Genomic DNA, 23,648 nt, shown 5'->3' with positions numbered 1-23,648 from the left:
CTGATTGACAGCGAAATGAGCGAATCAGCGATCTTGAGATATAAACACTGCCGGAGAAGTTTTGTAGCTTCATTACGTCATTCCGAGTTGATCTGGATAGTTTGGAAATCCTCGTAGTGACTTTTGTCTTTGTTAAAACGATAAGCGACACACTCAGCAACTTGTTTCTGGTTATAGGAGACTCTGACTTCTGTTGCTCTACAGGTATTGTCCCCAACGAATAGCGGGTGCTGCTGTGAGCCGCTCCACCGTTGCAAAGCATTCACGCGGAGGGTAGAATTCACATACAACATAAACACATACAAATAAACTGACACAATTTATGATGTAAGGCGAAAATGAGCTTCCCCTCCTTTAAAGACCAGCACTGCTGTCCACGTGAGGTCCTCACTGATGTGCACCCCCAGGAATCTGGGGGTGGACTGTCTCTGGCGCTGTCTCTGGATGACAGCGCCATTGGTGGTGGGTGTACAGTTTGGCCTCTCCGGAAGTCGACAACGATCTCTTTGGTTTTGGTGCTGTTGAGAAGGAGGTTGTTGTGGATCTGATGTGCGACATGACTACTTTAGCTGTTCAAAGCACTTCATTATGATGGGGGTAAGTGCAACTGGATGGTAGTCATTAAAGCAGGACGGTGTGGGTTTCTTTGCTTTAATGAGTAAACATTGATCCGCAAGACATAATTCATCCATCACGTCATCCTGGTTATAGATATTTTTAAAACTCTTAAATTAGAGAAAACTATGATTTTTTATCAAACTTCAACTAAAATCATGACATATTTTGGTTGTAGGTATGATCTTTTCAAACAACTAGGTATCCCAGTATTTTCCAGCAGTGGTCATTTTACTCCAGGTTCATCTGCATTTGTTGGGATTCATTACAAACATTTGAAAATCAGATTACAGATGCGTTGAAATGTCACATGAAACCTTTAAAAAGCAGATTTCAGTCTGTTTTCCTCAGTTTCACTCTTCTTCATCATGGAACAATTTCCTGTCTGAAGGTTTTACTTTTAATGTAGAGCAACTCTTCTGTTCTTTAACATGAATGTTGATTATTTTGTGCATATTTAATTCAACATTAGTGTCTTTAAAGTCAGACTGAAAACTGAAAGTGCCCACATGCTTTCATTCTGAATTCATGCAGGTTGGTTTGAGTCCACAAGATGACAGCAGAGGATAAACCTGACGTTCAGAGCGCAGATCTCCCCACAACAGGAGGGTCGGGAGGTTTGACATTTGGTTAAAGACCTAAACGTTCAACATTTGGGATTCTTGTGAAAACTGTTCAGATAAAAGTCACTGTTCCTTCACATCAACAGAAAACAGATATGCTGGTTAATCTGGTCCAGATCTTGTTAGATCTGGTTGGTCAACTTCCAGGTTGACCCCTTCTAAGGACTAAGAAAACCTGGAATTCCTCTTCTGACCACCGGGATCTGGATCCAGACCTGCGGTTCCTCTACTGACCACTAGGGTCCAGATCCAGACATACGGTTCCTATTCTGAACACTAGGGTCCAGATCCAGACCTACGGTTCCTATTCTGAACACCAGGATCTGGATTCAGATCCACAATTTCTTTACTGACCATCATCCCACCACCCGGTGGTGGGATGATGATCTGGACCTGGACACTTGTCAGTCATTGTGGGGACCAAACTGTAACCAAAATACCTCAACTTATTTATCCTTGGTTTTATTTTTGTTAAATAAAGTGCAATGAAAAAATTTACATGCTATAATTCATCTGAAATCTAAGAGGATACGCTCTCGTACATTTTTCGATAATAAAAGAGTTTATTTTCATAAAACGCCTCCACACAGTTCAGACTTGTTCTGTATTCAGTCCAAACTCTCAGTTTGGAATCCGTCCTGCTGAAACCTGAAATCCGAGCTAAAGTTCACAGAGTGATCCAATCTGAAAGGTGAGTTCAGCCTGACGTAAAAACATCTGATTTCCACTTCTGTGTTTGTTCTGGCGAGAGTGGAGATAAAGTCTGCAGGGACACGAAGTGTGTGTGTGTGTGTGTGTGTGTGTGTGTGTGTGTGTGTGTGTGTGTGTGTGTGTGTGTGTGTGTGTGTGTGTGTGTGTGTGTGTGTGTGTGTGTGTGTTACACACTTAAAGTTAATATTTAGTGTCGGCCGTGAAATGCATCACAATTGTGTTGGAGAGACTCGGAGGGAGCAGCAGAGAAAGCAGTGAAGAGCAAGCTGGAGTCCGCAGGTCCACCTGTTGTCTAAACCCGATCAGACAGATCTACTCTTCATCTTCATCTTTGTCTTCACCATCATCGCTCATGTCTGTTCTTCCTCTGCGGGTTAAAATGCTGCGGCAGATCTGGAGGTTGAAAGGTGTCGTCATCCTGTTCTGCAGCCCGTTCGTTCTGCTGCCACTTGCACTCAGCACCTCGGTGAGACCACCCAACACCACACTGACCAGAATAACTCGGACCTATTAACTTCACCGGTACCGGTTTACCCTCCCTCCATATATGTAGGTAAAACAGGCTAAGCAGAGAGGTCCTGTCCTCCCAAATGCTACCATTTCAACTGAGAAATAGAATCTCTCCAGCGGGTTCTGGGTCTACCTCCGGGCCTCCTACTAGCTGGACATCCCAAAAACACCTTCAGGAGGCACCCAAGTGAACCACCTCAAGTGGTTCCTCTGGATGTGGAGGACCAGTGACTCAGGTTCTCTTGGATGACTGAACCCCTATCTCTGCAGATTCCAGCAACTCTGCGAAGGAAACTCCTTTCAGACGCTTGTATCTGTGAGGATCTTCGGCCACTTCCACGTCCACGAGTCTACATAACAACCGACCTCCCATCCTCCAACCTGGAACCTGGGTATAGAACGTGTCTGCTGTTCCACAGCCGGGAAGGGAACTCACGTTGATCTCCTGTATGTGTGTGGACTCTTCTCCAGCACCCCTGCATATACCTTACCAGGGAAGTGGAAGGGTTTGATTCATCTGTAGTTGGAACACATCCTACAGTACTTTCTGAAAAGATGGAACCACCATCCCAGTCTGCCGGTCCAGAAGCACCTCCCTTCATGTCCATGCAATGTAGCAGAAGTGTGTCAATCAAGACAGTCCCACGACATCCAGAGCGTAGAAGATCTGATCATCATACAGCTTTTCAATGATCTTGGCAACTTCGGCCCCAGTAAAGGATGCACCCCAGTTTCCATAGCAACACATGAAATAAGGATGTTTGGACAGATTTGATCAGAGTTGATGTAAAGGTATATTAATTAGCCTCATAAGTTAGCATAAGCTAAGTCAGCCTAGCTACAATAACTAACTGCGATTAACATCTCATGCCATGAGATGGGGAAGGGCTGGCCAGGCTCGGCTTACGCAGGCGGGACCACTATGAAACCTGCAGAGAAACCACCTCAGACCACTACTTTGCAGCCCACTATTAGCCCACACGGGGTCCCGTTAAATGCTGGCTGGACAGTGACGTATTTACAGAGCAGTAAGCCTCCAGATTACGTTCAGGAAAACCATCACAAATTTAGACTGAATAATATTGTTGACGTTTTTTAACCACATCAAAGAATTTTGTAATAACCCTTTAAAATAAGTGGAACACTGATAGCTGCGGTAAAGTGTGTGTATGTAGAAGTCACACGGACATCAGCGCTGGAGGAATCAGATGAGTTTATCTGTTTGATTGATTAATAACTTCCAGCAGTGTTTTGATGTGCAGCAGCTGCAGCACAGCTTCTTGTCACTGATTGACAAACGCAATCCATGCTGTTTGAAGGTCACGAGTTACTCAGAAACTGAATTTCCTGGGACAGAAAATCCCAACATTGCTGAAATAAACGACTTTCCTTCCGTTACAGTTGCAATGATGTCATCACTTTATCTTTGTGACAAATAGTTGAACTCTTCTTACTTTATGTGGGCAATTCCAAGTTCTCCCTTGATTCTTCAGCAGCACTAACTTGAAGTTTCTGGTCAGACCTTGTGAGTTATCTTTCTCACTGTCGAATTTTGAACTTCAAATCATTTGTAAATGGCTCTATAACCATTTCAAGACTGATGTGGAGCAACAGCTGTTTCTCTAATACCATTGCTGATGTCCTTCCCTCTTGGCATTGTGTTAAACAAAAACCTGGATGCTCCAGACCAGCAGATTGATGAAATATCTGCTTTTGTAGCAATTGCACAGCTACTGATGATCATCAAGCACCTGGCTCATCCTACCCTTCTGAACCCCATGAACGCCCTAAGTACCCCGCTACTGGGGTACTTAGGGGGTTGCCCATATCGTTGTTGTTTTTTTAGGAAAGGTACAATGAGATCTGAGACGTGTATCAGAGAGACACAAACAACGCTGCAGGTCAGTGACCTTGAATTCACAGAAACGCCCTCCATGTGGAGCTGCAGCACCTTAGCAGCTCACAGCAAGAGTCTGCATCAACACATCTTATATTTTGTTCAATAATAGCTTTTGTGTTCACAGTGTTATATGTTACACTGGTGCAAAGATACAGATTTCTGAAGACCGGCTATGTTTTCCATGTGTTATTTCAGCAGTTAAAGGCAAAACGAAAAGTTCCCAGAAGAAATGAAATGTCAAAAATAAAAACAATTTAAAAAAACACCAGATTAGTCAACCTGAATGTATTCAGATATATTTTACAATTTTCATTGATCATCACTAATTTAATCATCTATTTACCTGTACGTAAAGCAGTTGATTACACAAACTTGATCTTTAAATTTTTAAACACATTGACACTGAAAACAGACTCATGTTGAAAGGAAAACACGAGCCTGTTGTGTGCCGCTAACTTTTTGCTTCAGTAAGAAAAAATGCCATTAGAGGGCGATTTTTCCAAGCGGAAACCCACTGATGGTACAAAAAGACTTGGACAAACTCACTGTAACATCACGCATATGTTCTTCAAAGAGTCACTTTGAAGCCAAACTTGGGGGCTCAGGATGACCCCCGTTGCATCCAAAAGTCGAGACAAACAAGCTTGGAAGTCAACTGGAACACACCCCTAATCTTGGTCACCACTAGCGATACACTTTCGCTCAGCTTACATCCATACTGATTGAATCAGTCTCTCCGTCCACATTTGTGTTGTTACTACAAAAACAAAACCCAAAACAAGTGCTGCCGGGGCTGAAACATGGACTGGTGGAGCAATTGAGGCCCACTGGTAACCATGGTTACTTGGTCGTCCAGCCTGGAGTCAGTATTACAAGCACAGACACGTCCAAATAATTATTTTTGGTATAAACTCCATAAAACTGATGAGATTTCAGGTTCTCTAAAACTGAAAGCTAAAGATGTCTGAGTTCTGATCCCTGTGGAACTGATCCTCAACAGCCATTGGCTTGTCAGTGTTTGAGGGGCGGGGCTTACAGACGGGTGAATTGGACCTTGAATCAAATGATTTCTAAGCTCGTTTTAAAGAGAAGTAGTGCAAAATGATGTACATGGAAACAAGCGTTCACTCACATTTTCAGGAAGTTTGTTTAAACCATAAATGGTTGTAAACTCAGCCCAAGAATGTATGTGTTTGTGTGTGTGTGCAGGAGGCGGCCTGTGCTTATGTCATAGCCCTCATGGCGGTGTACTGGTGCACCGAGGTGTTGCCACTGGCGGTGACAGCGCTGCTACCAACCATCCTGTTTCCCCTTCTCGGCATTATGGAGTCCAAAGACGTAAGACCCCACACGCACACAATTCTCTATGTTTCTGTGGTTCCTGTGAAGATGACGAATGCTGAAGGTTTAGTGGTTTGTTGCGCAGGTGTGCATGCAGTACCTGAAGGACACCAACATGCTGTTTTTGGGGGGGCTGATGGTGGCTGTGGCTGTGGAGCACTGGAACCTCCACAAACGCATCGCGCTCAGAGTGCTGCTTCTGGTCGGCGTTCGGCCTGCACTGTGAGTCACATGATCACTGCATTACATATTAGCTGACTTTTAAGGAACATTACTTTGATGGAAAGTACCATACTTGCTTACTATAATAATAAAAAGAAAATTACTCAAGCCTTTATTTATTTAGACTGAGTTTACCAGGCCCCCATCGCTACTTTTCATCCATCCAACATGGACAACAATGATCTAAACACAATATCCTAATTAAAGCCTTTCTATCTATATGATCACAAGAAGGAAACCATACCGCACGCTTATTTCTGTCACAGCAATTTTGGCCGACTTAGTTTATGCCAATTTATTTTGCTAATTAATATATATTTACTTTCATTCTGATCAAATCTGCTCACACGTCATCATTCCAAAACAAGTGTTGTGCGACGTAAAAGGAGGAATAGCAGAGCTCAGCTATGTCCTACAGTGACTCGGTTTACTGGTCCAGTTAGACCCACTGTCGTCGCACGAGTGCAGGCTGATTGACCACAGGTCCCGGCAGACTTGGAAGGGTCCTGAAATGATCCGCCGTGGCTCCCAACTCCTTCAGATGATCCACGCTGGAGGAGCTGCGGAGCAGTCGGCAAACATTTACAACAGAATCCCGTTGAATGATGTTGTATGAATGATTATGTAGTGCTAAGTCTTTATTCACGGCTCAGGAATGATTACAGTTAGCGCTATAAAGTGAGGACAGCTCCATTCTTGTGTCCCTCCTTTCTTTCAGTATATAATGTCTTGACATTGAGGAATGCACACTGATTTTTAAAAAACAATGTCCACTTTGATAAAGAAGCTTTGGTAAAAGCTGGTTCAAGGTCCCGAGCAAAAGATGACTCAGCTTTTTAAAATGTTTTTGAGGAAATGGCAGAATCTAAAAATCCACTTCTTTTGGTTATTGTTTGGCCACAGACTGGGGCATAGGCGGCAAGTAGTGCACAACAAAACACTTGTTAAGGTTTAAACTACACATTTGATGTCACTGGGGCTTAAAAAGATCTTATTAGGCATTAGCATGAGAAAAATGGATGGATGGATGGATGGATGGATGGATGGATGGATGGATGGATGGATGGATGGATGGATGGATGGATGGATGGATGGATGGATGGATGGATGGATGGATGGATGGTCAGGCATTAGCAAAACAGCAGAGGTCAAGTTCATATTGACATTTCTCTCACGCTGAATGCCAGATCACAAATAGATATTGTTGCTTCATTTAGAAACAATTTATTTAGTTACCATGTGCTTCAAATTTAATTATTTAAAAAATAATATAAATAATACAAATAAAAGTGAATGTTGTCTCATGGAGCTGCAGCAACTCAGCAACGGATTTGGACTTTATAGGCAGGAAAGTCTTAAACGCAGTCAAGGGCAGGGTAAAAGGGCTTTATCCTCTCTTTGTTTGTGTCCTAGGTTAATGCTGGGATTCATGGGAGTCACAGCTTTCTTGTCCATGTGGATCAGCAACACAGCCACTACTGCCATGATGGTGCCGATTGTGCAGGCCATCCTGGATCAGCTGAACAGCAACATAGACCCCGCAACCTCCTCCGAGAGCCACAGCAGGACTGTGGCTGGACATCAGGAACACCAGGAGAAGGCCATTAGCATCCAGCAAACCGCTGGGCTGAGCATCCCAGAGAAAGGTGTGTTTTAATAGAAGATGTCAAGTTTTCTCACAAGTCCTGCCGCTTCTGGAAGGTTTTCTAACGTTTTACTTTTTTGTGAAAAACACAGTGTAGTAGTATGAAACTTGAATGGCATTGGATCGATTAAATATTTTTCGATGGCCTGTTTTGGACCTTATTGTTGGGGTCGTTCTCCAGGTGGGGAAAGACCGGAGCAGACACAGCATAACCCAGAAGACATAGTGTCACCTGAACAGGAAGTGACATCAAAGGATCCGATGGACAACCAGGAGGTTGTAAAACCAATGCCGCAAGACAAACCTCCATCAGACCACAGCAGCATCAGTCCAGGTGAGTCAGCAGAGCAGAACCAGTGAAGGAACTAAAGCAAATCTGGTTTGACTTGACTATATACAGGAGATGCATTCCTTCTGGCCTTTCAGATCCAAGCCACATGTAGCAAAAATCGGGGTCTGAAAACAATCCATAGAGCTTCCCCATCCAAGGCGCAGCACCAACGGTGCCATCTTTTGTTGAATTTTCAAAGAGAAAGTCCAAGTCTAACTGTTGAAGCCAAGCCAATCCATTTTGGATCTGCTACAAGTCTGAAATGAGAGAAACACAGGAAAACAACGGCCACACAAGCCTTTTGAATCTGCAAGGGAAAAAACAAACAGAAATGGGAACAGGCAGAGACACAAACAGAAACCATTCCAGGTCTCTAAAACTAAATCAGGACTAGGCTACTGCGATTATCTATTACCAAAACTGTGGGGTGAGTATTTAGGTGAGTGAGCAGGAGTGTATGTTTGCGTAATTGTGTGTGTGCAAAGTGAAAACAAGGGTTTACCTGAACTGCAACTACAGTGGAGGAGGGAGGGCACAACCACCCCACCCGAGAGACCAGAAGCCGATAAAGAAGAAACCCGAAACCCGAAACCAGGCTACCAGCAGCCCCATGGAGGACCAGAAGAGGGACAGGAGGGCCGACAGTCGCCCCGATGAAAGTGGGAACCCCAGAGCCAAAGGCACGCCCAGCTGCAAGGGCGGTGCGGGGAAGCGGAGACGGATATGGAACACAAGAACCCCCCAACAAAGAGCCACCCAGATAAGCCCAACAGCTAATAGTCCCAAACCCAGGTAAACAACGGACACCCATTCACACGGAAACATTAACATACACTCACTGACAAAAACATGGACAATCATTCTCTCACCACTCCCATCTCCCCCTGGAGGCCCGGCACAGCCCAGCAGCGCCCCCCACAGGCAGCACGGCGAACCCATACCCGGGTCCCGCCATCAGTCCCTCCAATGGTCCCCCCGCCCCGGGCCGAATGCGGGAAACATGGGTGGAGGAAGACTGCCCCCTTGTGATGAGTGTGTGTGGGTGTAACTAATGCGGTTAAAACAGGGAGGTCAGGCCACCATGTGGCTATGCCAGTAGTCACATTTTACCGCGTCCCCTCCTCCAAAGACCCTATGTGCAAGTGATCTTGTGATGTGTACATCTGTTAAGTGTAGAGATGTCTAAAATGTCATTAAAAACTGAGGGTAAGGCAGTCCCGGGGTATGTAAGCCAGCTTCCCCCACGCCCTGGACCTCCCAATCCCTCGGACCTAAGTGAATGTGTGTGTGAGTCATGTAGGGGAGCAGGAGGTGGAGAAGAGCATGAGGACAGGAGGCAGGGCCAGAGGTACTGGCCCTGATAGGCACCCACGTTCCCCACAGGCAACACCAGGTCTGGGAGGCCCAGTCCCCCAAGCCCGGCCAGGGCATTTTTTCTTTTTGCCCTATCAAAGGTTACAGGTCAAGTCAATAACCTTTTCTGGTCTTCTAGGACTTAGGTTATGTATTTGTGGTTCTGAGTTGACCGTAACCATCGGTTCTTATTGTGTCTCTCCTTTGGGTTGTCAGTGGTCGTGATCTTGGAGTGTCCCAAACACATGGAACTGGAGGATCTGAGTGACGAAGAAGAGGAGAAGAGGAGGATGAGTAAAGGTCTCCTGCTGTGTGTGTGCTACGCTGCCAGCATCGGAGGCATCGCCACCCTGACAGGAACTGGGCCGAACCTGGTGCTGATTGGACAGATGAAGCAGTAAGAGCTGATACAGGAATGTATGCTGAGCTAAAATGGTAATTAGCATTACCTTACATCCAGTCTGACCAAGTCAGGACATCCATCCTTGTTTCTGATGTTGCTACTGAAACAGCACTTAAACAAGTTCAAGTGAGGCTCCATCTGATCTCCACCAGGACCCTCAACTAGCCTGACCATGTCCTGGCGGAGATACCAGGGATCGGTCGAGGTCTAGGTAGAGGTAGCTAATCAACCACTGGCTACTATCCATGTCAGTCCAACATGGTCGATGGCTTGGCTGGATGAGTTAGCTGCTACCGGCACTAGCCTTTAGCCCCACCGCCTCAGGTACTGGTGCTAACTGATGATAGTTTTACAGACTGTCTGTGTGAAAACTTTGTCCCAATATTTTTAATACATATTTTGGACACAAAAGGGACACCTTTCGTTGAGGAACATTCAAATGGACTTGGATATGTTGTGGAGGGAAATGTACAAAATCTAAAAATAAATCCAGTTTGTTATAAGGTTAAACTGGAGGTGAGTGTTTACAGAAGGTTTATCTTACTGCCGTCATGGTTATAGATAACAATATCTAGCTTCAACACTTTTCTTCCACCACAGGGGAAGATTATTTTTAAGTAGACACAAGAAAATTGTTCTCCAATGAAGGATTCACACTGAATAGAGGCCTCGACACAACCTCACTATGAACCTGTGAGCAGCAATAACCGACATGTCTCAGGGGTTTTCTGGTGGGAACCTCCTTTTACCAGTGTTTTGTTTAGTTAGGGCCACGACTCCTGTAGAAGGCTAAACAGTGATCCCAGAGTTGCTTCCCTAATGGCAGCTCTCACCGCTCCAACACAACAACCTCCATCACCTCACCTACTGTACAACATGGCTGCCAAACCAGCGCTGACACCTTCAGTAGACCCAGACTCAGCTCATGGAAGTTCCAGGCAGTAAAAGTGCTGATACCGCTAGCATCCAACACCTCCTCAAACTCTGCCCACATCCTCCCAGTTCCCCCAGTATTGTGACTCTGGCTGTGAACCCCTTACATCCCACTTGTGCTGGACGAACCCTAACTTTCCATTCTCATTGCTCAGCTTCTGCCCCTAATTCTGTGTATCTAACTTTCTTCCTCCACTGAGTCTTCCAGGGAACTGTCAGCTCAATAAAGTAAATTATTCTCTCACTAACCATAAGACCATGTCAGGTCTTAAACTAGTACAAACTATTTCCTGAGGAACAACCAGCTTTCCAACTAAATCTGCTGGGATTTCCCATCACTAGCAGCTTCTAAACATCCAAACTCTTGCCTACCTGACTCTCCAAACAACTCCTGATTTTTTTATGTCTATTTCCAACACCTACGGCTAAGCTGATTGTGTCGCCATGTGTAATTGCCTTGTGAGCTCATTTTACAGCCTGAAAAGATAGGTTTTAAAGGTGCATTACCTGAAAACAATGACCATGGTAGGTCCTCAGAGTTTTAGGTTCTGGGGGGCTGCTAACATATCGTATGTAGCCCTATCGTATGAATCTAACATGACTGCCCTCCACACTCCACAGGTCTCTCCATCTAAGCTTCCTCTTGTCTACACTTTCCCAGTTTAACCAGTGTCTCCACTCCATTCTATCTGATACCTGGAATCAGTAGTACAAATACTACGGAGGGATACATTGATTTAAAATGTATTTGGCATAAACTCTGTAAAACAGATGAAAGTTCAGGATCATCCAGTGTTTCTCTGTGGAGCTGAAAGTTACAGATGTCTGAGTTCTGGTCCCTTTGGAACTGATACTCGACACCTATAGGTTCATCTGCATTTAGTCAGTTTAGCCGATAAGTCAGTTGGAGGTGGTTCCTTGGTTCCACAGCCTGTAGTGAATATTTCCGATGAGTTTTCAGGATTTGTGGGTCTCCCTCTTTGCAGTCATGCGTTGACTGGGAAGAAGAATTTTCATGCAGCTTATTGACAGATTTATCTTCTTGTTGTGAACAACACAGGAACAAAGGTATTTTCTTGTTTGACTTTTCCCTGCAGACTGTTTCCTCAGAATGGCGATGTGATCAACTTTGCATCATGGTTTGCCTTCGCCTTCCCCATCATGGTGCTAATGCTGACGCTGGCCTGGTTGTGGCTCCAGTTCCTATTCATCGGCTGCAAGTGAGCCACTTCCCTAAAACCCAAAACAAAAGCTCTGACTCGACTCTGACCATCCATCATGTGGAGCAGCAGGTGTTTCCACATACACACGTTACCCTGTTTTACTATATTCTTTCATGTGCTGCAGCCTGCGGAAGACGTGGGGTTGTGGGTCGGTGCAGTCGGAGAAGGAAAAGGCGGCGTACCAAGTGATCAGGAAGGAGCACGATAGTCTGGGACCCATGAGCTATGGGGAGGTCAGTGTCTTGTCACTCTTCCTCCTCATGGTAGTGCTGTGGTTCACACGAGACCCACGATTCATGGACGGCTGGGCCACCCACATCTTCAACTCCAAAGCTGAGTAAGTTCCAGAAAAGATGTGAACTGTAATATGAAGAAGAAGAACAATGAGACAACCCTCAATGACGTCACTCTCAGGTGTTATGTGCTTTTGAAGCCTGTTTTCCTCATACTGCACAGACCATGTTGCAAATGTCTGGATTAAACAGACCTAAAAGCCAACTGGAAGAAGCTCAACCTTATGTTGACCCTTAATTAAGATTATTTAATATGAATAAAATTTGTCCAAACATCCTCAAAATCTCACAACATCTAAACAGGTACTGCCAGAGCTGAAACCAGGGCTAGCAGAACTGAGACCAGGACCAGACCAGCACCTTTGTTGGGACCTGCGGTCATTCGACTTTCTGCTTGTGATTTATTAGCCAACTACTACCAGCGTTGATTGTAGTTTTCACCAAATTTCTACATAGAAGTATCCTGAAATGATCCACTGTGATTCCTGGTTACATCAGTTGATCCACACTGGAGAGGCTACGGAGATGCTGGCAAACATTTTCAGCAGGAGTTCACATTTCAAATGTTGTTTCAGTGGCAACATCAGAGTTGACGTCCGTGCTTAGCAAATGCTTGGTTAGCCCAAGCTACCTGTTCTAGCAGACAAACCCACAACCAGTCACGGTGGTCTGTTCGTGAAGTTAACAATACAACAAAATAGGTTCTCTTTAAAATATTTGTGATCATTTTCTGTTCGGCTTTTATTCACAACTCAGAATTGTGTTGTGCTAAGTGCACTTAGCACTTCCCAGTGCTAAGTGGCCATGGTGATGACAGCTAGTCATTGGCTGTGTCAGCTGCCAATCAAAAAAACACACCCCTAATTATACATACATTTGTTAAATGGAACAAGGACGGAGTTTAGAGGAATAAATGAAGTCAAACTGCTGCTAAACGCAGGAGCCGCCTCAGGGCAAAACCCCCGAACCAACAGGAACCAGAGGCGAAGAACAAACACTGGAAACGTGTCCTGGGTACAAATTATGGACTTTGACCTGCCGCGCACCTCGTCAGGTCATTTTAACATTTCATGACTCAGAGGAATCATTCAAGCATGATTCAACAGATCCACCTTCACCAAAAATAACCTGTCTTTACCAGTCTCCACACCTTTACAACTGCCTCAGTTATTTTAGGGTCTTGGATCTTCACACAGTTTATTTTTCATCATTCTGATATAAATCTGATGCTGCGTTTGGGATCATTTCCTGTCACATGACCCCGTTTCAGCCAATCTTCAGCTGTCAAATAGATGTCCTCGCATTTGTCTCTAGAAGACTCTGGTCTTCAGAGGACTTCATGGTCCACTCAATCACCGACAGGTGTCCAGGTCCAGACCATCATCCTTCCACCACCATCTGGTCTCATCTGTGCAGAGGACGTTGTTCCATAAGTCTGCTGGTTTGTTTAGACAGAAGACATTTTTCTCCAAAGCGATCAGGTTCAGTGGTCTACTTGTGATGTCATGGACTTGAACATTTGACAAGTTCAGTGAAGCCTGAAGATATTTTTAGCACCAATGCTGATGTCTGTCTCTCTTGGCATTGTGTTAACTTCCACCTGATTGATTCAGACGAGCAAACTGACAAAATATGCTTTTATACAGGTCTGCCCACCTGCTGCAGATCAGTTCAACGTCAGCGCCTGGATGTAACTTACCTGCTTGAGTCATACTAATGTTTTGAACAATAATGTCACCATCTAAAAACGGATTTGACCTGAGAGTGCAGCGATGCAGCATGATATCAGCGGTTGTGCCACAGTTTTCAAAGGGAGAACACCAGAAGAGACCACAGTCCAAAATCCAAAGCTCACTTCCCGACGAGCATCAAATCCAAGACAGTGATGCAAACAAAAGGGTAAGAGGCAAAGTCCACCTACCATCCAACAAAACTGAAAACACATGTGGAAACTCCAGAGAACATGAAGAACAGAACAACAAGGCTATTGACATCCTCATCAATCAATGCAACACAAGCATGGAAAATAACCAGATGAGCAAAATTAACTTTGTAGGAAGACAAAAAGACAAAAAGACAAAAATATCAAATAAAATGTACATTTTAGGACCAAAAACCTGGACGTATTCTGTCATGAATTAAAGCCAGGAGAATCTCCCCTTTATGTAAGTATGTGATCCTGCATGACTGCTTTTGGGTTTTTGTGTGTTGTCTGAGAGGAAACCGTAGTTACTGGACATAATTGAGGTTCTCAAGTCCATGCATCACATTGAGAGTAAATATGCATCTAATTTCAGTTAAACTGAATCTGCATGCTTGAACTAATTTTGGTGCAAAAATGAAAAAAACTGAATCTTCATTCACCAGCCTTGGAGGCAACACTGGGCCTATAAATGATATTCTCCCAGCAGATAGGATAAGCTGACCTCTGTAGGAAGGTGTTTTTGGTTGTTTAGATAGATTGTAGTACGTCGACCATTCTTATCTAGTCTAGTCAGAGGGTGGGGGGCTTTGATCTTCAGTATGTACAAACAGATGATTTGGATTTCCTGATTACACAAGTTGCCAGTGACGCTCAGACATCCTGCAGAAGACCTCGGCTGAGCTGAGATTGAACTGATAAGTGAGGTCAAACAGCTCTAGCGCAGCTACGTGGGTATTTCTGGCATTGTTCTTACAGCCTTCAGTCTGAGAATTAAGAGCTCTGTTGTCCTAATATGAAACTATGAGTTAATTAAGACAAGAAGAAGCTGGGCCCTCAAGAAATGTATATGTGAGCGGAAGAATTTTAAATTCAGGAAGCTAATGAATAGAAGTTGGGATGTTCTTAATTTTAACAATATTAATAACGAAGAAGACAGCAGTTCAGTTAATGTGTGTTATGAAGGAATTTGAGGAAAAATCCTGGTAAAAAAAAAATTAAATGAAAAACTCCAAAGTCCCGCACAGTTAGCCCGGCCAGCAATATTCACTTCATGAAAATCCTTGTTGGCAAAATTAGTCTGAATATCAGGTACCCATAGCTGCTATCATAGCTTAGCATGAGCTAAACTATAATATAGCATAGCCTAGTAACTTTATGTTATTACTGGACATGTTGCAATGTTCTCTGTGTGTGCTAAATAACACAGACAGACCTGTTATTGAGTAGTATTGCTAAAAGCAGCAGTTGCTAGTCCCTCTTTTGGAAAGGTTCATATATATGTTTTATTGAACTGATCAATGAGATTTTTCTTGTTTTTTTCTGACTTTCCAATTGGAATGCTGTCAACTGTCATGTCTGGTTTGATGTTATATCCAGTTCTACCTTCTGAATTCTCAGATAAATGAAACACAGCAATATATAGAAAGAAAAATATTGATCCCAATGCAGAACCCTGTGGAACACCATGAAAACCATGACCACCATGTGGTGAATGAGGAAGATTCTTTAGTCATACAAAACAAACTATAAATATGTTTTCAACCAGGCAAATCTGGTTTTGATAGCAATAAGATCACGAAAAATAAACAGTAGCTTGTACAAAACTCTACTGCCTCCTACAGTTGAGGTGTGTTAGTGCAGGCACACTACATGAACGCTCACATCAAACTTCAATTTTCACATTGATTCTGCAGCACGAAGACATAACAAAATGTAAAAAACCTATACTAAAGTTGAGTCAGTTTTGCAATGATCAAAAGTTTCTGATCAATCTAAAAACATTTTAAAATATAAGTTCAAGAAAAAGACACTCTTCAAAACATAAGACCAACTGATGTTAAATGAATAAGAGACAGAAAGTCATGTAAAATTGGAAAAGAGGAAGATGAATGAAAGAGCTTTCAAGTGAACATTTTGTCGTGAAAAATCTCTTTTTTCAGTTCAATGGGAACCACTTACTTGAAGTTCAACAGAAAAACCGACCCAGGATGTAGATTTGGAAATATTCCAGTATCTTTCAGGTCGTGAGAACATGCAAACACACCAGTCAATGGTGAAATCATCACTGATTTACTGAGTGTCTGGCGTTGCACCGTGCCTCTGCCATCATGAGATAAAGACATGTCAATTATCCCAATCTCATCTGTTATTGACTTTTTCAGCAGTTTTAAGCCAAAGCAAAAAATAAATCATCAAATGTACTAGTAAAAAAAGGTTTCTGGTTCAAATGGTTCAAATGAGCTATGGTCATGTGAGTTATGTTCATGTTAGAGAGCTGAACGTGATTTATAAATCCTGTTTAGCAGAGACCGCCTGCCAGGAGGTTCAGCCAACCCAAGTATCTCTCCTACTACAGAAACATTTTACAACCTGTAGAGGTTCTAGAAGGCCTCTTTCGCAGGGCACTTCCTTGTAATGGAGACCCGCGTCAACAATCTGGCCCCGAAAAAATCTACCTGGAACTCCCACTAGGGGAAACACACCTATAGATCCATCAGTCTCAGCTCTCTCTTCACCTAAACAGACTGTCCACATTACTGCAGAAGCTCCACTGATCCACCTGTAGATCTCTTGCTCCATTCTTAATTAATTAGGTATTTATGAATTGAACTGAATGCTGCAGAGATGCGTCAACCAAGACAGCAGCATGTTGGACTGCAGAAGCCGCTGACAGGTACCAGGGTTCAGAGAGGCCATGGATAAAGACTTTCGATTGGCTCTTAGAAGACTGTAGTTGTCTGTCAGGCAGCTCAGAGAGAGAAAAGAGGTATTTCAGCACCTTTGGGTATATAATGGGGGTGGGATGCTGTTGACCTGGACAGGGGATGTCATTGGAAGGAATACTTCAAGGATCCTCTCAAAACAGAAAGCATTGATTTAAAGATTTCCCAAACCTGTATGCTTTTTACAATAGTAAATAAAAAAGCATCTAAGAATGTGAAGAAACCACTGTAGGCTGGTGACATGGCTGGTTTTTGGGTTCTCAGGCAGTACCCCATCAAAATAACTTGTAATGGAAATAACTTGTGTATTGAAGTGGAACATGATGTGAAGTTGTTTCTCTGCTCGTGTGCAGGTTCGTCACCGACGCCACTGTCTCGCTGTTTGTTGCCATTTTGTTGTTCATTCTTCCCTCTGAGCCGCCAAAGTATCTCTGCAGCTGGAGCGACAGCCACACAGGTATCACAAACAGCAGACTCTTATACCGTGGGTTAATGTGCATGTGGTCTCAGTTGATGCAGCTTTTTTTTTTCATCCATTCAGAGAACCAGGCTTCCCGTGGCCCCGCCCCTCCTCTGCTCACCTGGCAGGTGACTCAGAAGAAGATGCCATGGAACATTGTGCTGCTGCTGGGCGGAGGCTTCGCTCTGGCCAAAGGCAGCGAGGTAAAACATTATTGATAAATTCCCCTATCTTTGTAAAAAAAAAAATTCATGGATGCACATTCAAACACCCTGGTACCAGGATCACATCAGAAAGAGACCATTCAAACCACTTTTAATCACACAAAGCATGATAGTGTGACCAAGTTTAATCATAAAAAGATATAAAAACCCTTTTCCATCAAATCAAAACCCAATTGCATCATCCGCTGCTTTGTGGACATGTTGGAAATAGATGAGAATGTGGCTGCTCTGGTGGCTAGCTGCTACGGGTTTCAAATACCAGAAGTAAAGAAAAACAAAAAAAAACCTTCACTTTCTCCAGCTTAGTCTTGATGAATTACATTTGATCTCTATGTTTCCATTAGTGGTAAAAGCGTCCAAAAACTGGACTACCGAGGATCCTCTTAGGCAAATACTGTATACAATCTTTTCTTTGTTCAGATTAGGTAATCACTTAAATCACGTGATTCTTGAACTGCTCGTCAAATATGTTGGCCGTGAAGATTCCACAGAGCTGTCAATCATTTAAATCTATGCGGTCATTCCTGAGATATGTCCTTGAACAAACACACAGCTATGTCGTGTTTGTCACTCAAGGCAATTGGTTCCAGAGGCAGAACAAATGTTGTTTATAAAGTTTATAAAGTTAAAGGAAAAGATGGACAAACCGAGGCAGCAAACTCTGGAATCAGTTTTTCAGAAATTACAGAAATTCACCAAAGAAAAGCAGAAACCCAGAAGAATGATGTGTAAGATAGTTCGAATCAGCATCAGAGAGATGTTTTTGGTCCACGTCTTCTCCTGCTGGACTCTCACGTGATGTTTTCAGATCACATTTAATTTGTATCTGTATAGCTTATTACTTGGCCTCTTTAAGAACAGGTTTGATTCGATTTTCACCTTTTTTCCAAATGTTTTAAAGAGGCTACATATGTTAGTTTTTTTCTTTTCTTTTTGCTTTTTGCTTTTTTTCTTCAGTTTCAATGTTGAATGTTGCTCTTGGTCCTTTTTTGGGCCTAAACTACATCATTTGGCATTTGTGTGTTTTTTTTCATCAGGAGTCCGGTCTGTCCCGCTGGCTTGGTGCTCAGATGACGCCACTCCACTCCATCCCTCCGTGGGCCATCGCCGTCATCCTCTGCCTCCTCATCGCCACCTTCACTGAGTGTGCGAGCAACGTGGCCACGGCAACGCTGTTCCTGCCAATCCTCGCCTCCATGGTAACAACGCCTTCATCATCATTATACAGTAGGAGCAAAGCTGAATGCAGGTCAGCTGGTCAGCCTCCAACCCTTCAGGTTCAATGACCAGGCTAATGCTCGCTGGTTAGCTGGCTGCACCCAGACTTCCGCTAGGGCCAATGCTGTCCTGGAGAAGATCGATCGAGCTCCCTGGGGTCCCAGGTCCAGGGTCCCATCCACTAACTTTGGCTAGCTGACTCAGGGCTTCAGCAGTTGTTTCTTAAGATGGCGTTTTATGGCGACATCTCAAATCAGGATTTATTGACACATTCAGTCAGAATAAAGGTAAGATAATGTTTGTTAGCATCATAGCTAAGCTTGAACGCAGATAAGCCAAAATAGCTAGCTGGAATAAGATGGATATATGTTCCAAATGCAAACATTTTAACATCCAGGTTTAATCAAACTAGGAAATATTAGAACTTGCTGTTCCTCTTTTGACCACTAGGGTCTCGATCCAGACCTGTATTTCCTCTACTGACCACTAGGGCCTGGATCCAACGGTGAGTTTATCTCCGTTGATCTACATGTTAAAATGTTCAACATTACAGCAGATATAAACACATTTACAGGAGGAGCTTTATGTACCTCATCTAAAATCAAATCAAGCTTTATTTATATAGTTCATTTCAACAATTTTAGTTAACCAAAGTGCTTCACAGCATTAAAACAGGTATAAGATCAATACATAAATACAAAAAGTATAAGGTAAAACACATTAAAATAAAATAAAAATAAGTTTTCTTATGTGCTATAAGCTAATCTAAATAAGTACTTTTAGGTTTTGGCTTTAAACAGTTGTAGCTCAGAGGTGCTACATCGCTCAGATATATCTAGCTCAGAGGCATGTAGCTAAGAAGTATGTAGCTAAGAGGTATGTAACTAAGAGGTATGTAGCTCAGAGGTATGTAGCTCAGAGGTGTAGCTAAGAGGTATGTAGCTCAGAGGTGTAGCTAAGAGGTATGTAGCTCAGAGGTAGCTCAGGGGCACGAAGCTCAGAGGCGGTACATTGCTCAGGGCAACAGTGTTCCAGAGTTTGGGACCCGCGACGACAAAGCAACAATCTGCCAGAAACTGGCAGCCGCGTTTCGTACAAGTTCCAGGTGATACAGAGAAGTTTGACTAATTCCAAAATTAAGAGTGTTGCAGTAATTGAGCCAGGAACTGCTCAATGTGTGGATGGTTTTCTCAAGTCTCACGTCTCAGGAAGGGCATGACTTTAGCAAGGAGTCCAAGTTGAAAAAAGCTTTCATTGACGACTGAGTCGATATGTTTAGCAAATATAAAACTTCTGTCAAAGGTCACATCCAGATTTTTGACAATGTGGTGAAGGTGAGGGGCCAGAGCATCAAGACCTAGAGCTACTGTAAATATGACACTGCTGGGCTGCTTGGATTGAAAAAACACTAAATTTTGCTCTCATTCAAAGTATTATCTGACAGCAGGAGTTCAATGTTATCCAAACAACTGTGGATAGAGTTGAACATGCTGGATGAACTGGACATAACAGGTAGATATGTTTGTAAATCATCTGCATATAGATGAAAGGAGACATTGTGATGTGAAGTAACTGACCCTAATGGCAGCATGAAAGTAGAACCGGGCCCAAAATGGATCCCTGTGGTTCACCAGAGGTCAGAGGGTCTGAGGAAGAAGAACAGTCGTTGATAATGACAGAGAACCTGCTGTTTGTTAAATAGGACCTAAACCATTGAACCACAGGTCTCTGAAGACCAACATGTTGAATCAAATGAGCTAAATGCTAAACGTAGTCATTTCATAGAAACAACATTTAAAGCAGGAAGTTCCCAGAAACAATGTTTGTTGGCACTCTGCAGTTCTTCCAGCGTGGATCCGCTGAAGTAACCAGGAGTCACGGAGGACCATTTCAGGATTCTTCCAGCAGAATTCTCTGAAACCTGCAAAATATCAGTCCGCTAAGCTGCTATTGACTTTGTTTTGACAGTTAAGCAATTTGTGCTGCATTTTATTTTACAAAAAGTGCTATATAAATAAAGACTGATGTGATGTAATTCAGAAACCTGTGGATGACATCATAAGGGGCGTGTTGACATTTAGTGAGCATTCTGTTCTGCTTCTGATTATTTAGTCGCTCTCGTGGTTTTTTCTGTTTAAATGTGAAATGAAGCTGTGACTTCCTGTCTGTGTCCTGATCCAGTCCCAGTCTATAAACTTGAACCCGCTGTACGTCATGATCCCCTGCACCCTCAGCGCCTCCTTCGCCTTCATGCTGCCGGTGGCCACGCCCCCCAACGCCATCGTCTTCTCCTCAGGGTTCCTCAAAGTGTCGGACATGGTGAGTGCTGCTCTTGTCAGGGAGGATGAAAACCGGTTGTTTTCATGTTTATGTCACAGTAACACGCTGCACTGCGTCCCCTGCAGGCTAAGACGGGCGTGGTGATGAACGTCATCGGGATTGGCTGCATCAGTCTGGCCATCAACAGCTGGGGGCGTGTCATGTTCTCTCTCGACTCTTTCCCCTCCTGGGCCAACGCCACTGCACCAGTATAGGACCGACGATCTCCTGACAGCAGAGAATCTCTTGTTCTGAGCCTCCAGAAGCACCATTTATCTTCTGGCTCTGGTTTCCCGAGTCTCTCTTCTCTTTCAGCTTATTTCTCATCAGTCCAAGACCAGTGATTCTAACTAACTTTAAACCTTATATTTATTCATGAAAAACACCATGAAAGGCCCAAAATTGTAGTGAATCTTAATATTAGACCAAGTACAACCTTTAAGGAACTATAACATATGACTTTTTCACCGTCATTATTAATTCATCGTAAAAAAAAAAAGACGAAAAGGAAAAAGATAAATCTGGTGGAACCTAAGTACACCCTTCCTCCGGTCATTTGGTTAAAGAGGATAAGTGTCATTCAGGTGCTGGATTGATCATTGGCTGGTGTGCAGACTACATGTTTTGGCAGTTTGCTGGTCTGAAGCATTCAGGTGTGTATAAACACAATGACAAGAGAGAACAACATCAGCAAAGCACTTAGAGAAGCAACTAATGCTGACCATCAATCCGGAAAGTGTTATAAAACCATTTCCAAACTATTTGGAGTTCACCATTTAAAGTCAGAAACCCAAGAGCTCCGTCTCTGAACATCCAGGTCTCACTGAGCATGTTGAATGTTGAAGTCCACAATCAGAAGAAGACTGAACCGGGGCCGTTAGTTTCCGAGAGAAAACCTCTTCTAACAAGAACATGGAAGCAGGATTGAGGTTCACAAACCTGCACCTGAACAAACCAGCAGACCTCTGGACCAACATCCTCTGGACACATGAGACCAACATGGAGATGTTTGGTCTTTATGTCCAGAACCATGTTTAGAGAAAACCAGCAGAAACACCTCAGAGCCACTGTCAAGCAGGTGGTGGAGGGATGATGGTCTGGACCTGGACACTTGTCAGTCACTGTACCTAGACCAGGTACAGTGTAGAAATGTTCATTAGATTAAAATCATATGTAAATTATTGTTAAATCACTCTTTAGTCTGCTGCTGAAAAATCAGAAAGACATCAGAAAGAGCTGAGATTCACTGAATAATGTTTTGTTTGTATTACAACTATTATTGATGGTTATTTTTTAATCAAAACTGTGTTGATTTGGGAAACCGGCTCTGGGTCAGTGTGCAGAAGAAGAAACACGTTTTCTCTCTGTGAACTGGAGTTTTTCTGTGTAATTCGTAAATATACTGAAAGTTTTGTATTGTTTTTCTATTTAAACATATTTTAGTGCCATGGTTGTTGTTTGTGTACGCATTCCAGACTTTTGTACCATCTTGTTACTAGTAGTTTTAATTCTTGTTAATAAAAGTTGATCTATGAGCAACTGCATGAAGCAGGTATCTTCAGTCCTTGAAGGCTTCTAGTCAGAGCCAACCAGAGGACACCAGTCGGGCTGTCTCAAGCCCACCAGCTTCTACCTCCTGTAGCAGCTGGGTCCTCCAGTTAATTGTCTTGGATCATTCCAGGAACCTTCCTGTGGACTCGCTGGTCTAGTAGATGGACTCTGAAATGCGTGCTGCGAGAGTTGAAATGTGTCAGATCGGAACTCTGCTGGGACCTGAGCTTGTTCAGGCCCCAGTCAGCTCTGCCAGTATTTTTTTATGAATGCTGTTATGGTAGCTTGACACTTGAAATTAGGATCTTTAGACATATTTATCTTACAGTGACTGAACCAAGTGTGTTCCAGTTGGCGTCCAGGGTGCTTCTTCCACCCATTTCCCTTTCTGGATTAACCAGAGTTGGACGGTATCAGTTCAACAACAACTTGGTTCTTTTAGCCAATCTTAATAACTAACTTGTGGTGACTGAACGTGTTTCAGTAACTTCTATACCTGCTCATTCCACTTTTTTTTTTTTTAATTAACTTTGGTATTAACTTTGGTGGGCGGTCTCAGTTCCCTTATAGTGTTTTGCAGTGATGACAGAAATGCTTCAAAACCACCTATGGTTGACACGCAGGTGATTTGTTCATTCCTTTTTATGCAGTCTCTCGCCTAAGTTTAAGACTGCATAAGCGATGGTTCAGGGCATCCAAGCCAGCCCTAAACACATGTTTTTTGTTTTTAAAAGTGGAAAGTTAAGCTTGTTCATAAGATGTTGGTTGTGTCTCTGCTGTCTGCCTGTCTGATTGTGTGTTTTTTTTTTAATCAAATAAAAGAAAATCCTGATTTTACATTTCTGGTGAAACTATTTCTTTCTTTCTTTACTTTTTTTTCGAAGCTATCTTTTCTTTACATTTCCATTTCACCATATCAAGTTTAAATTAAACTTAAAATGTATTAATGTATATAGCACCTTACATGCAGATAAAATGCAACACAAAGTGCTTTACATTAAAAAGAGAAAAACAATCCCCCTTGCCCCCCCCCCCCCCCATCCCCAGCCTCCCCGTACCCTCATTCATAGGCTACAACACACACACACACACACACACACACACACACACACACACACACACACAC

At 43.2% G+C, this 23,648-nt stretch overlaps 1 protein-coding gene across 2 annotated transcripts; it reads left to right on the top strand.

Moving 5' to 3' along the window:
* Positions 1-2,179: 2,179 nt before the first annotated feature.
* Positions 2,180-23,361, top strand: slc13a5a (solute carrier family 13 member 5a). Of its 2 annotated transcripts, XM_061740428.1 has the most exons (13): positions 2,180-2,415; positions 5,569-5,697; positions 5,786-5,922; positions 7,336-7,568; positions 7,749-7,901; positions 9,468-9,648; positions 11,685-11,807; positions 11,935-12,147; positions 17,104-17,207; positions 17,292-17,413; positions 18,472-18,633; positions 20,834-20,971; positions 21,058-23,361. In XM_061740428.1, the coding sequence occupies exons 1-13, from the start codon at positions 2,302-2,304 to the stop codon at positions 21,184-21,186; spliced, it is 1,938 nt and encodes a 645-aa protein (XP_061596412.1). In that variant the 5' UTR covers positions 2,180-2,301; the 3' UTR covers positions 21,187-23,361. The 2 variants fall into 2 exon arrangements, with proteins under 2 accessions (XP_061596412.1, XP_061596411.1); XM_061740427.1 differs by having other exon boundaries at positions 17,104-17,413.
* Positions 23,362-23,648: the final 287 nt, after the last annotated feature.

The sequence above is a fragment of the Cololabis saira genome, chromosome 14, assembly GCF_033807715.1.
Source record: "Cololabis saira isolate AMF1-May2022 chromosome 14, fColSai1.1, whole genome shotgun sequence".
NCBI classification, from domain to species: domain Eukaryota; kingdom Metazoa; phylum Chordata; class Actinopteri; order Beloniformes; family Belonidae; genus Cololabis; species Cololabis saira.
Note: the sequence above shows the minus strand (reverse complement) of the source record. Positions and strands in the feature narration are given on the sequence as shown.

Excerpts from the sequence above, each read along its gene's own strand:
- slc13a5a (XM_061740427.1), top strand. The coding sequence starts at position 2,302 with ATGTCTGTTCTTCCTCTGCGGGTTAAAATGCTGCGGCAGATCTGGAGG. Across the intron at positions 11,808-11,934 it reads TTCCTATTCATCGGCTGCAA|CCTGCGGAAGACGTGGGGTT; the intron begins GTGAGCCACTTC and ends CATGTGCTGCAG. Across the intron at positions 12,148-17,103 it reads ATCTTCAACTCCAAAGCTGA|GTTCGTCACCGACGCCACTG; the intron begins GTAAGTTCCAGA and ends GCTCGTGTGCAG.